This window comes from Anser cygnoides, chromosome 2 (assembly GCF_040182565.1).
Source record: "Anser cygnoides isolate HZ-2024a breed goose chromosome 2, Taihu_goose_T2T_genome, whole genome shotgun sequence".
Lineage (NCBI taxonomy): Eukaryota > Metazoa > Chordata > Aves > Anseriformes > Anatidae > Anser > Anser cygnoides.
The window spans coordinates 120,471,596-120,486,712 of NC_089874.1; the positions used below are offsets into that span (position 1 = coordinate 120,471,596).

General features: G+C 36.0%; 1 protein-coding gene across 2 annotated transcripts in view; it reads left to right on the forward strand.

Moving 5' to 3' along the window:
• Positions 1-15,117, forward strand: part of SNTG1 (syntrophin gamma 1) — a 371,706-nt gene that overhangs the window by 231,566 nt on the left and 125,023 nt on the right. For both annotated transcript variants that reach the window (XM_048072405.2, XM_066992987.1), the window contains 2 exons: positions 11,613-11,715; positions 13,792-13,874. In XM_048072405.2, coding sequence (XP_047928362.1) covers positions 11,613-11,715; positions 13,792-13,874 — 186 coding nt within the window. The remainder of the gene's footprint in view (positions 1-11,612; positions 11,716-13,791; positions 13,875-15,117) is intronic.

Below are 15,117 nucleotides of genomic sequence, written 5' to 3' on the forward strand. Positions count from 1 at the left end.
GCCTCTGACAGCACACAGAAAATTGTAAACCAAAATTAAGGTTTGAGAGACCTACATTTTCTAAACTTGGGGCCTCTGATTTGTGCATTCATCTGTGAAATTCTGATATATCACCTAGCAGCAATGCAACAATTTTTAAAAAGCATTTTGTTTTTCTTTTGTTGTCAGTGTTGCTTTTTTTTTTTTTTTTTTTTTTTTTGCTTCGGAATACATATCCATGTTATTTAACTGTCTATACATTCTGTTTTTTATAGGATTTTTATGTCTGAAATGGTAATTAATTGCTGTCAAGAGAAGATTTTTGTGGGGTTATTGCCTAATTAGGAAAATAAAATGAGGGTTGCAATGAGATATCCAGTCTGATCACTTGGGGTAAATATCTCAGATTTATGCTTAACCTCATAAGTTATGAAGACCTCATTCTATACACTGGTAGAACTTTAATTCAGCAGCACATTTTCGTAATTACGCTGAAATAAAAATTGGCTATTTTATCTACCTTGGTATTATATGCTAATCTTTTTCTCTTTCCAAAATGTATGTAGATATCCTCCAGTTAGTTAATATCCAGTGTGAGTACCCCAACGTCAGTTTTTCCAAGGCTTAAAACACAGATGCTGCTGCAAATGATCCTGAAATGTTTAGGCAATATTGTTTGTGGATATTCCATATTACAGGATAGCTGTGTTGAATCGCAATTCAACAAAATATTTATGCCTTTGCCTAAAAGTATCAGTTTAAGTGTTTTGCTAAATTGGGGACTTTTTTGTTCTGTAATTTTTATTTTTTTTTTTTACATATATTTACAAAGAACAAAGTCAGTTTCTCATCTGCAGGTAGATGCAGTACAATTCTTTTGTACTGCGTAGCATTAAATGCTATGAAAGACTTATTATATGTTTTCTCAGATGAAAACTTAGTTCTTTTGCCATTGAGCTCGTTCCCTGAAGTACTGAAATATCTTATTCTGAGATTAAATCTTGAGCTGCTGAGAAGTTTAGCAGACTTAACTGCATATATTGATCTAAAACACTACTTCAAATACAAATTTGTCCAAGAATTACGCTTTATGTCATTGTGAAGTCAATAACATTTAGTGTCAAACAAATAGCAGTAGGCTTGCACATTAATATTATTCAAATTTAGAATTAAAATTTGATTTCAAACTCTTTAAGACCATTTTGTATTAATTTTTCATGAGCACTTATGTGCTGGTGCTTGATTAGTGTGACTGTTCATGAAAAGTAAATGTTAAGGTCATATTTGCCAACAGCAAATTTTATATTGAATATGTAAATGTGAAATTTGCCACTAGCTGTTTGTTCGACCCCAGTCTTGCAATGTGATTAGTGTAAGCACACCCTTATTCTGGAACTGATCCCTCTCTGCCCCTGAACTGAGGCTCTGCTTTGTCAGATAAAATGTTCAAGCAATGTTTTCAATGATCTTAGACATATCTCTGTTCAGAAAACATTTAAAATTTAAGAATGTATTTCAAATAGCTGGGCTAACTGGGAGGCTTGAAGCATTAGGAACAGAAGCAGTAGCCATGTTATGCAGTTTAGTAATGTGCATGCCTTTTGAATATTACTAATGATCTTTTCACAAAAAGCATACAGAAAGAACATGCTTGTTTAGTAAATGTTGCATATATGTTGGCAAAGCTGTGTAGAAATCTGTAGATGTTGTTGTAACAGTACTGTAGATGCTTCTCCCATTTCAATAGGAATCTTGTTTTGGTTACTAAGAGGATCACACATTTCTTCCAAAGAAGCTATGATCAATTTTTTTATTTGGAATGTAGCAATGAGATTGATCCCAAACAAAATCTGATTACTATTTTAAATTTATGAATTATCACACCAATGAGAGGTTTACACAAATAAATTGTATTATAATTAAACCATGTAATATCTGTAGAAGATTAAATATGTATATTACTGGAACTACTTTAAACTGGAATTAGTCATATTGACCTAAAACATTTAACAGCTGGTGAGGTTGAGTAGTTTAGCTACATGGTGATGGCTTTATCAGCCTCATACAGTTGTAATAAACAACCGTAAAATGTTTTCTTTTGCTCAAAAGAATTAAAGTTCCTATTTCATATTCTTTTTAAAATGTAGAATAAATGGAAGTTTAGTTTCTGTTTAGAAGTTTAGAAACTATTCTACGTTTTCAGTATTAAGGGGTTTGCTTCATTCTTCTCATCCACTTGTTTAGAAACCCATTAAATATATAATTACAAAAATGCATTTATGAATTAACAGAGAAGAATAGTAGATGCCCAGCAGTTGAGTACATAATAACTTTCCAAATAAAAGGAACAGTTGTGAGAGTTTAAAGAAGAGGAGTTCTTAAAACTATATAACTGATTGTTCAGTGTAGCTGAGTAATCGTAGAGAAGGAGAACCATACTGGGGTAGGCAATATGAAAACAAGGATAGGCACTTGTGTGATTCAGCTCCGTCATGCACTCACTACATACAGGTGTATTGAAAAAGCTCATGAAACATAGAGTCTAGGTGAGTCTTCTGGTTCTTTGAAATTTTTGTTCGTTTGTTTGCATAGGTATTTTCTTGTCATGAGTAACTGCATCATTTAAGCATTGAGGTAAGGTCTGTACATGAAACATGTCAAATTTCAGTTGATTCGATGCTTACACTTTAATCAGAACATTAAAATGCATTTTATTCGTGTTCTATGTATTCTAATATATGTTATAGGATACAAGAAACATTAAAATGTAATGTTTCTCTCGCTCAAAATACTATTCTTTGTACTATACAAGTACTATTCTTTGTACTCTACAGTATCCTTTTATAAAACAAATACTGATATTTTATTTTCCACTCATTTTCTTGTTAGAATGAATGATCATTCAATGACTAAGAAATGCATACTTGTGTACATTTTTCTTCTATGAACACAGTTCAAGACCAGTAGTAGTCCATGGAATATAGATTTGGGAATGTTAATGAAACCAATTGTATGGAAGAGATTTTACATGAGAATCGACAGGCTGATGTTCAACTGGGTGATTCAGAGAAGTACTGGTCACACAGAACCACAGAATGGCCGAGGTTGGAAGGAACTTCTGAAGATCATCTAGTCCAACCTCCCTGCAGAGCAGGATCACCTAGAGCACATTGCACAGGATGGCATCTAGGCAGGTTTTGAATATCTCCGGAGAAGGAGACTCCACAACCTCTCTGGACAACCTGTTCCAACACTCTGTCACCCTCACAGTAAAGAAATGCCCTCTCATATTCAGCCGGAACCTCCTGTGCTTCAGTCTGTGCCTGTTGCCTCTCATCCTGTCGCTGTGCCCAAATGAAAAGAAACCGACTCCATCCTCTCGACACCCTTCCCTCAGATAGTTATATACACTGATGAGGTCTCCCCTCAACCTTCCCTTCTCCAGGCTAAACAGGCCCAGTTCTCTCAGCCTGTCCTCATACAACAGGTTCTCCAGTCCTCTAATCATCTTAGTAGCCATCCTCTGAACTCACTCCAGCAGTGTCCCTCTTGTACTGGGGAGCCCAGAACTGGACACAATACTCCAGGTGTGGCCTCACCAGGGCTGAGTAGAGGGGCAGGATCACCTCCCCTGACCTACCTGCAACACTCTTTCAAATGTACCCTGTGATACCGTTGGCTTTCTTGGCCACACAGGCACTTTGCTGGCTCATGGTCAGACTGCTGTCCACCAGGACTCCCAGGTCACTCTCTGCAGAGCTTTTCTCTAGCAGGTCAGCTCCCAGCCTGTACTGGTGCTCGGGGTTATTCCTTTCTAGGTGCAGGACCCTTCACTTGCCCTTGTTGAACTTCATGAGGTTCCTCTTGGCCCAACCCTCCAGCCTGTCAATGTCCCTGTGAATGGCAGCACAGCCCTCTGGGGTATCAGCCCCTCCTCTGAGCTTCGTGTCGTCAGCAAACATGTTGCCCTTTTTGAAGACTGGCATGATATTGGCGTTCTTCCAGTCCTCAGGCACCTCTCCTGTTCTCCAAGACATTTCAAAGATGATGGAGAGTGGCCTAGCAATAACATCAGCCAGCTCCCTCAGCACCCATGGGTGCAATCCATTGGAGCCCATGGATTTGTGGATGTCAAGTTTTCTTAGGTGATCTCTGACCTGATCCTCTTCAACCAAGGCAAAGTCCTCCTTTCTCTGGACTTCCTCTCTCGTCTCCGGGGTCTGAGATTCCTGAGGACTGATCTTAGCAATAAAGAATGAAGCAAAAAAGGTATTCAGCAACTCTGCCTTCTCTGTATCCTTTGTCAACAGGGCACCTGCCCCATTTTCCCCAGTCTTCCTTTTTCTACTGATGTATTTGAAGAAGCCCTTCTTGTTGTCCTTGACATCCCTTGCAAGATCTAATTCCAAATGAGCCGGGGCCTTCCTTGTCGCATCCCTGCATACCCTGACAGTGTCCCTATATTTCTTCCAAGTGGCCTGTCCCTTTTTCCACATGCTGTAAACTTCCTTCTTCTGTCTGAGCTTCACCAGGAGCTCCCTGCTCATCCATGCAGGTGTCCTGCCCCCTTTGCTTGCTGTCTTACTCACAGGGGTGCTTGGAGGAAGTGATGCTTGAATATTGACTAGCTGTCCTGGACACCCCTTTCTTCTAGGGCCCTAACCAATTGATTCTTCCAAGTAGATTCCTGACGAGGTCAAAGTTTGCTCTACTAAAGTCCATAAGTCCAGGTCACTGATAGATCACTGTAAACAATGTCGTAGAGTTAGAATTTATAAAGGGAAATCATATTTTTCACTTTTCAGAGTATGATATGGAATGTTCAGGGGCCTGTCACTGGCATTACCAGTTTTCAAACACTTACAATTTTAGCAAGTTCTAATTCCTCGCTTTCTGTAGTTTCTGCATTGAATTAATGGTCTGCTAATGATTTGATATAATATGAACTGTGATGACCAGTATGTGCAGTCTTTAGTAGAACAGAATTCCCAATTAAAGTACATGACCTAAGAATGCTAATTAAGCACTTCTAGCTATATTTTTATCTAGATTATGTTTATTAACAATGCTAAGTTTAATGAAAGAAGAACAGGAAAATGCCGTCAGAGCATTTTTTTTCTGGCAGACTTTTACTTTTTTGTAAACCATGATTTATTTATTTTTTCTTCCTTAGGTGTTAATGGTTATCTTTTGCTGAGGCACTCCTCACTTTTGAAAAGATAAACATCTAACTAAGCAATAATTGCAGTCTACTGCTATTCTGAATTGCAGTCTATTGCTATTACTAAACACTTCAGTGCTGATTATGGAGCATAATAATATTTATAGAATTACCAAATACTGTTATTGGAACTTTTAGACAACCTTGTAAGTACTCCATTCAACAAATGTTAGATGTACGTGTTTAAAAACAGATCTTTTCTTCCACCTTGACTAAATATATCAGTGAAGTAATAAAATTCTCTTTTTACCTTGGCACTGCTTTGAAGGAAGAGCTGATAGGAGCTGGTATCCCCTGTGGACTATATTTGGTCCTCTCTTATCTGATCTAATTTTGGTTTTCTTGGGAGTTAATTATCTTTTCAATAAATTATTTCTGAAATTTATCTTTCTCCTTCATCCTCTATACACTTGTTGATGTTGCTTACATCTGATTATTTTAGTCATTTTCTATGAACAAAACTTTGTAGATGTCTCTTACTGTCAACTAATGCAAATGACCTACTTTGCATGTAGGCTTTAAACATGATTATCTGTTTTTAAAGGAAGGTCACTTAGTTTTCTACTAATGCTTTATACATGAGTCTTGAGGTTGCATATTATGGAACTTTTATGTACAAAGCCCATGAGCTAGTGAAAACAGGTAGGGTGAAGAGCAATGAATGAAGCCAGAAGACAGTTACAATAAGATTGGTATGATATTGTCCACCTGAGAAACCACGTGATGGTCTAGCTCAAATGAGTGCTGTCACTTGGAATCAAGAATAATTTTACTTTTAAGCGGTAAGTCTGATGGGACTTGTCGAAAAGCATCAAACCCTGAATCTCTGTGTATATTGCTCTGAAATGATCTTTTATATAGTTTCTTTTTAGCTGGAGCATTCACTGTCTAAGTGCTACCTTGGTTCAGTTCTTGTGTCATCCTGAGAAACTCTAAACTTCTATTTGCCACTCTTCAGAATAATTACTTAGTGGTAGGCTTAGGTAGAGTATCAGCACATGCACCATTCTGCCCTGCATTTCTTTTTGCTTTGTTTGAGGAGCCTCCCTGTTCTAGTGTGGAAATCATTTGGTTTTGTATCTAAACATTTAGTACAAGTTGTACAACCAGGCAGTAAAATACAAAATCAACAACTCTGGTAATGTCAAGCTATGACCTGAGGTGTACTTTCAGTTGTACAGCCTGAGTTGGAACTGTTGTCATAAAAAATGTGTTCTAGTTGGCTCTGTACATCAATAACAGAAATTTTCTGAAGAAAAACTTTGATAGGTTTAACTATCGTATTAATTGATTAACATTCTTTGTGGGAAAATATTCTGATTGTTATCCGATCATAGGAATTTAAAACACCCCATATTGTGATGTGTTTTTAATGTGTATATTCTGTATTAATGACATTGTTTTTTACTGAAAGAAGCTATTGGTTTTTTGAATAAACACAATTCAGCTGTGTGCATAAATTGAGCATTCTGGCCTCAGACCTTTGTGTCATTGTACCAGAATATATATTGTAGTATTTGCTGATAGACTTGATGATATTAGTGGATTGTGCAAACTATGCACAGTATCTCTCTCTTTTTTTTTTTCTTTTTTTTTTTTTTTCCAGATGTTTATAATTCAAGGTATTCATTAAAGAACTGAATTCTTCTTTCAAGCATACTGATGAGTGAAATCTGCTCCAGCTCAGGAGACCACAAATCTTAGATAATATACATCTTCTGTTTAAGTCCTTTCTACTTCATTTGTGGATAAATTTCATTTGTAATTTAAGAGTGAATTTACAGCCCCATTCAGGAAAAAATACTTACTGAAGTCAGAGGCATTTCATGCATCAGTGCTTTCATGAATATATTGAGAGAGACTTCAGCATATGCTCAAATGTTTTCTTGAACTGAGACTTTAAAAGGTTTTATAAAATTAAAAGGCAATATCATTGCAGGTATTATTGAAAATTCAAACTAATGTTATTATTATGGAAATATTTATTCAGCAGTATCACACACCACCATAAAATTCACCTCTTCAAATGGCCCTCTTGCAGTCATTACAGTAATTTTGTAGAAATATAGACACTGTCACTCCAGAAAGACTGGCTTTTCTAATTTCACTATTTTGCACAGCTGCTGCTTTAGAAAAGCACAACTGTTATTTTTACCTGTCTCACTTCACTCATGAAAATACCAACCTTAGATATGGCTATGTGTGGCAAAGGTAAATTAATTATCACACTAGTAGTAAGCTTATTCTTTGCATAGTGAAATTGATAGACACTATTTAATATTTATGTTTGTATAGTACTTTTCACATCACAACATTCTACATTACATATATACATACATATATATCTATATATGTTATATATTATGCATTTCTGCAGTGGCAGAAATTAAATATATAGCCATGATATTCATGAAGAGATGCTAGGACCTTTCAGCATCACAGCTTCTTCCTGTTACAGGAATAACTTCACTAGACAGTGAGCATTAATCCAACAAATCAATAGCTAGTATTGCTCACCAAACGAAATAAAAAATAAAACTAAATCAAGTAGTAACAGCAATGCTAAATAGATTTTCGAGGAGGGGAGGGTTAGATGTAATCTTGTTAGACTTTCAAAATGTTAGGTCTACAACTGAGTTCAGATTTTGGGAGGAAATTATTCCATGGATTTACTACTATGAATTTATCTCATGTATCATATATATACACATATACGTATGTATACGTATATATACGTATATATACATTTATGTGTATATATATGTATGTATATATACATATATATATATATATGTATGTATACGTATATATATAAAAACCTTAGGAAATTACTGCTTTTTTTTAAAAAAAAAATAACGTCTTTCTTCAAAATCACTTTTCAAAAAAAATAAAATTGTGTTTCTTTTTCTCTTCTTAGAAGTTGAGTCAAATTACACCTTTGTAGTAAGTCTTCAGTCATTTTTATAATGCATGCAATGTGTGATGGTGTAGGAGAAAAAGCCAAGGCTAGTTATTCTGATCAGCCTAGCTTTAAGGTTTCCTTTTCCATCAAAAAATATGCTGTAACTGAAAAGGTTTTTGTATAATTTTATGGAGGATTTTGATAATATTAAGTTTGAAAGCAATCTTGAAATATTTCTTGAATTATCACTGCTATAAATTACGAATACATACATTGTCAGTGATAGTGCTCTATTGATAAGGTATTGACAATGTATATACAATAAATGTGAGGGGGCTTTCTTCTAAGAGGGGAGAAGGATGGCTCAGCAGTTATCTTATCCATTTCTTTATCTGAAAATTGTCATGATCGACAACTGATTCATTCAGTATATTAATGAAATTACTTCAGTGGTAGCTTTGTTATCAGAATATGCTACCAGTGCAGATCCACATGGATATACTTGTGCAAATAAATGTATTTTTTATTCATGTACGTCTCCCAAGCCTGAACAAGCACTAAATTTACATTCATCCAGTTCTTATTTTACCAAAATAGCTCTATAAAGCGTTTAGCTAATTCAATGGCAGGCAATGATGGAGACAGAAGAAGAAAGAATATGTCAGTATCTCTGACTGTTGTTAGAATTCCACTCATCTTTGTAAAACTTTAGAAATGCATACTGTATCGTATCTTTCAGACAAACTGTTTGACTCCCATTTTCAACATTTTTTTTATTATCCCCAGAGACATAACTCTCCATAACAACTAGTTAAATTACTTTTGGTTGTTAGCTTTTTTATAAAAGTTACCGATTTTCCTTTTCTGAACATGAGCTGTTCTGATATTCAGCTGAAAACTTTCCTCAGTAAGAATAGATTTCCTATCATATCTCATTCTCTTTTTGAATGGAGGAGTACGGCAAAGTACAAGCTGAAGAGGCCACCAAGTAAATCAATCCTGTAAGGCATACTTGATTTAAAACAGTTCAGCAATTGTTCATTTCTTATGTAAAATAAAGACAAAAATGTAAAATAACAGTAAGGCTTTCAACTGAAAGCTACAAAAAAACAATTAATTTCATTAAAAAACTAATTTTCTTCAACTAACCTTATTTCCTAAAAATGGCTTTGATAATGACTATAAAGTAAGTGAAATGGGACTGATAGCCCCTGTCTCCTCTGTTGTAATAACTAACTATTTTTTTTCAATATTTTATATCTCTTTAGTCTTTATTTTACATGTCAAATCCATTTTGCTTTCTGGATTATATGCTTTATACACTCCAAAATACGCTTAAATGAAGTAAGTATTGCTGATTTCAACTAGATTGTGTACCAGCTTAAATTCTTCATCGTATGGGAAAAAGCAATTTGAGAGAGAAAGAGAGAAAGAGTGAGAGGTTAGAGAAAAAGGTCACATTAGACTACTTAGGGCAACTTCTAGCATTCATAGAGCAATATATTATCAAATGAAATCATGTAGACTTGTGGCTTGTTTAACTCTTGCAAGAAAAAAGCTTCAGGGTCAGAGTTTAGTGTCTCAGCTTCTTTCATAGATGGTATCCACTTATTTGTACGTATCTTAAAAGGTGACTATAAATTAGAGTTGGTAATGCTGTAACTTCTTCCCTTCTTCCCTGTTTCTGAGTAAAAACATTTTTAAAAAGGCAGACAGTAGCTGTATTTTTCCCACACTTTTTCTATCCACATCTGTCATTTCAATACAGAATGCATGCCTGTGTCTGCTTTGGCTATGACTATTCTGAACTGTGTGACTGCTTCATTAGAGAGAAGGATGTGTTTTCTATGAAGCCTGAGGATGCACTATGGTCTCTGATGGAATTCAGGATTTCAGAGTCTTGATCTATGCTACTCCACAGACGCTGTCATCTTTCTATAAAATAAGTGCTACTTATAAGTGCTGAGGTATAAAACACACCAGAAATAGGAAGTGCTCATCAAAGTTGTTCATGTTACAGCTGAAGTTTTGGGGTGAGATTTGAGTTAGTTGATTACTTTTATTATGTGTATATGTGTGTCTGGTTATTAGCACACATACATACTACCTTGCAAAGTATGCCTTGACAATCACTGTGCTATATTAATCAATAAACAGCCTAAAATTTCAGAGTAGATTTCAGATACTAAATCAAGTATTGTGTCATCATATCGTTACTCCTCTGTAGCATCCAATGTAGAACAGGAAGCATTGTGTTTAAATGGGAAGTTGACGTTTTTTTTCTTGAAGAATTGCTTTAAATTAGCTAAATGTAATGCAGTGATTCCACATGAAAGCATACCTGTATATAGTATTATACATGCGTGTAATTAAACGTGTAGGATAGGTTGTCGATAGGCATAACTTGTGAGTTATTCAGATACCATGAAATCGTAGCAGAAGGGGGGCAATACGTCACATTAAAAGGTTTTGTCTAATATATCACTTTGTAGCAGCTCTCCACCACTGCTCCCAGCAAGCTGGCTCTTTGCAAAGGAAGTTCAGTCATCGAGACAGAGGAATGGTTCAATCTTCAGTTTTTATAGGCCCAACTTAAATTGACCCAAATTAGCAGGCTACGGAGGCAGAACAACAGGAAATGCTCATTCTCTGATACACAGAGTTATGTATATTTCCTGGCTTTCATGATATAACATGGTTGTAATGTTATTTCTCCACTGTTAAGTATATCATTTTACTTAGGTGCTCATGTGCCTGCTTTGTGAGGTGCATGGAGTTCCCTTCTGTGCTGTGTGTCTTGGGGTGGCATCAGCCACACCACAGAAAAGCTAAAGACACGAACAAGAGCCGTAGAAGCAATTGTGAAAGAGATACAAGAAGGCTAAGAGCATTCACAGTTGGATAGGTGATTTACTAGTCTTCCTACTTCCAAAATCTAGGCTGCCCTATGGTAAAACACAACCTTGTGCTTTTCGAAGACTTAAGGTTTTAAACACGTATTTTTCCACTGCATTTCTAAGGAAGATTAGATCTCTCATCCATGCCGGCGCAGTTTGACTAAATTTAACTCTGGCTGTAGGAAAGATTTATTCATAGGATTATGGCACAGCTGTGGAAACTACAGCTATTGTTTTGGTTGGAGATTTATGAGACAAGCCCAGCAAAACAAAAACAAACAAATTTTATACGTGCAGGGTAGCGTGGATGATGCCAGGTCTGGAAGAGGGCGGTGCACAGCTGAACAGTGTCAGGGAGCAAGCTGTAGTACCAGCTAGTGCTATTTAACGAGGCTAATTTTGCCACCAGCATTACCTGTTTGTGTGACTAGGAGCACAGCAAACATGCATGTAAAAAGCTTTAAACCTTGCTTTTTTCTTAAAGATGTTATTGCAATACATTGAAAAGCAGTTATGCTCTGGTATGTGAAAGCTGTGTGGCATTGTTTACATTTGCAGCTATATTTTGATCGTGCATTTATTTCAAGGTGTCCTGTCTGTATTTCTCCTCCAGGTTCAGGTCCTTCGCAATGCTGGGGAGGAAGTGACCCTAACTGTGTCCTTTCTGAAGAGAGCACCTGCTTTTCTCAAACTGCCACTGAATGAAGATTGTGCATGTAAGCCTTTATCACTTGGCAAAACAAACAAACAAAAAAACACCTAAATTCAATGTTGAGCTTCTAAACCTAGTGTGCATTGAGGAAGGTTGACAGCAGTGTTTTCAGGCAGCATCGTGGCCTGAATATGAGGCCATCGAATTGCCAGGTCTTGTAGCAGTAGTCACCTCAAGCAAATGAGTGCAGTCTTTGCTTGAGAACAGATCAGAAAGCATTTGGCCTTTGGTGTGAATCAGCAAATTTGCATGTGAGTCAGTGGAATTACATTAATTAACTGTAGCTCAGATTCTGATGTACAGTATTTAAAAGCAGTTTTCCAGGCAGCATCAGATAACATTTTAGTCCAAAAGAGATTTGTCGTCGAAATGTGAAAATGAAATTGTGTGGGTATATTTGAAGGGCTTAACTTTCCAATTTAAAATTCAGCAGCTTTCACGTAGGTGTCTATCTACTTAAAAATAAATTAATTTCAGATGATTAGTATTTTGTTTAAGTCCGACTGAGTTTTAGTAAGTTAGCCCCATCAGAGGCATATGGAGACAGCTGTCTTCCTTTAACTGTATTAAAATGTGAGTGTGGGTGCATAATTATACAGTTGCAGCATACCTGAGCATCTATATGGATATTCATGTATGTCAGCCTGTGCCTTTTGTCATCCCTGCTTTCCTTCCACTTCTTTCTCCTAAAAGCATAAAACGAATTGTTCACTTCTAAAGCAAAAAAGCAAAAAATTTATTTCAATACATGTAGCCTTTGATTTTATGTCAGTAGGAATTAAATAAACTAAATTATTATATAATCTTGTATACATTCATTTGCAGAAGTACTATCTTTATCTTTTTTCCAGGTATTAAATTTTAGTGAGACAAGAAAAAAATAATACCATAAATTCTTAAATAAAAACGAATCTCAGTAACTCATTGCCCTTTTTATGAAAGGATGTGGTACCATAGAGTGCACTGAGTAACACACACAAACATGCACTTAGAATCACAGAATCGTAGAATGGCTTGGGTTGGAAGGGACCTCAAAGATCATCTAGAACTAACCCCCAGTACTCAAAATGGGGCCTCAAAAGGGCTGAGTAGAGGGGGACAGTCACCTCCCTTGACCTCTTATGGTCATGCCTCTGTTGATGCAGCCCAGAATGCAGTTGGCCTTCTGGGCTGCAAACACACACTGCTGGCTAATGTCGACCTTGTCATCCACCCGAACCCCCAAGTCCTTCTCTGCAGGGCTGCTCTCATTGAGTTCTTCACCCAGTCTGTGCTCATGTCTGGGATTGCCCCAGCCCAGGTGCAGCACCCTGAATTTAGACTTATTGAACCTCATTAGGTTCACATGGGCCCACTTCTCAAGCCTGCCTTTGGATGGCATCCCTTCCTTCTGTCACATCAATTGCACCACTCAGCTTGGTGTCATCTGCAAATTTGATGAGGGTACATTCTATCCCATTGTCTATGCTGTTGATAAAGATATTAAACAGCACTGGTCCCAGGACAGACCCCTGAGGTACACCACTTGTCACCGGCCTCCACTTGGACATAGAACCATTGACCACCACTCTCTGGGTGTGACCTTCAAGCCAATTTCTTATCCACTGAATGATCCACTTGAATAGATCCTGTCATATGTTACTTATGTGGCGTAGCTCTGTAACCTCCTAAACTGTTAAAAGAACTGTTAGAACTGTGAATTTCATGGAGAATAACAAAAGCATTATCTGACTAGTTCTATCAAGTGAAAACCAAGTAAAGAAAGTACACACCTTTTATTATCGAATTTCCAAAAATATTAGTGCTTTTATTTTTCCTACTAAGCAAATTATTGTTATTTTTTTCTTGAGAAAAGCACCAGAAAAGCACCAGTGGAGGTTATCTTGAGCCTCCAATCAGCTTTAAAAGACACTCCGCTCAAACCAAAAGAGAGATATTAGCTGAATGGAGAAAAAGAAGTGAGTGTTGCATATGACAAAACCAATGAGGGAATGAACACAGACATACAGACACACACACGTTTGCATTATAACATTATAGATTAATGAAATTTTGGGGGGTGTATTTACATTTGTATTAGGTGCCCCCAGTGACCAGAGCAGTGGCACATCCTCTCCCCTGTGTGACAGTGGTTTGCATCTCAACTACCATCCCAACAACACGGTAAGAGCTTGTATTTCTTTCATAGAATTACATCTAAAAATGTTATCATAGCTAAGTGGAAATAATTGATAAAAGACAGCAACATGGGATGAACTCTAATTAACATTAGATATAGTTCCATAGGGGGTAAAAAGAGTTGCCAGATATTATGGCTGAGAATTAAACTATGACACACACTGAGATTATGCCCTGATAAATGTGATTACTATTTTTGTCTGAGCAATAGGGATTTCAAGACAGTTTTTTCTTCTAGATTTTTTTGTAGAGCATAGGAAAAAATGAAAATGTACCTCTTTAAAGAGAAGGTAGAAAACTTTTTCAGAATATTTTTTCATGGTTTTTATTTCATTTGTAATTTAGAACTTTTGACAAATCTTACTTAGGTGCATGTTTTTGCCTGTTTTCAGCTGTATTTTTTCTTAGTAACTGACAATCGTATTGAAGAATAATAGCATTATGGAAAAAATTCCCTTTAGGATGAAATGCTACAGATCTCTATTCAGATTTGTAGTAAAAGATGCTTTGGAAGTGCACCACAAGGTTTTTAACAATTTTCTTAGCCATGAAATGCAAAATATCTAATATTTTATATAGTTCTGAAGGTTTTTTTTGTGTGTATTTTTTATGTGAAGTTTTGTTTTTATGTGTATTTGGCTTTGTGATAGATATAAATACTCATAAAGTACAGAATAAATGAAACTATGCGACATAATTATTATAGATATATACAAATTATTATTATTACAAATTATATACAATTATTACATATATATACAAATAAACAGAATTAGAAGCACTATTCAGTAGACTTGCTGTTTCTACTTTCTGGCTTACTTTATTTTTCTTGCTTACTTCACTAGTAAAGATTTCAAATGGGAGCCCAGAGACTTAAAAGTCAATAGCGCAGATTTTAAACCTGATTATTATCTGTGAAACCTTTTGGATTTATACATGTCTGTACAGGATGGAATCAATAAAAATGGGATAAAAACTGTAATGATGTGTCTTACTGCAGGTCAAATAACAATAAATATATATCTTAATAGTTCAAGAACATCAGAAGCAGACATTTCAAAAGTGAAAAGGCTAATGGAGGAGATCCTATACTTATTTTGCTAGCCACTTCAAGCCTAGCTTTGCTTTTAGGAATTAAAAACATTTATAAATTCAATTTGTGAATCCTCTTGCTGCAGATGTCAAAGATTAGCTAAATTAGCACAGTTTCTATTTGAACGGGTAATAA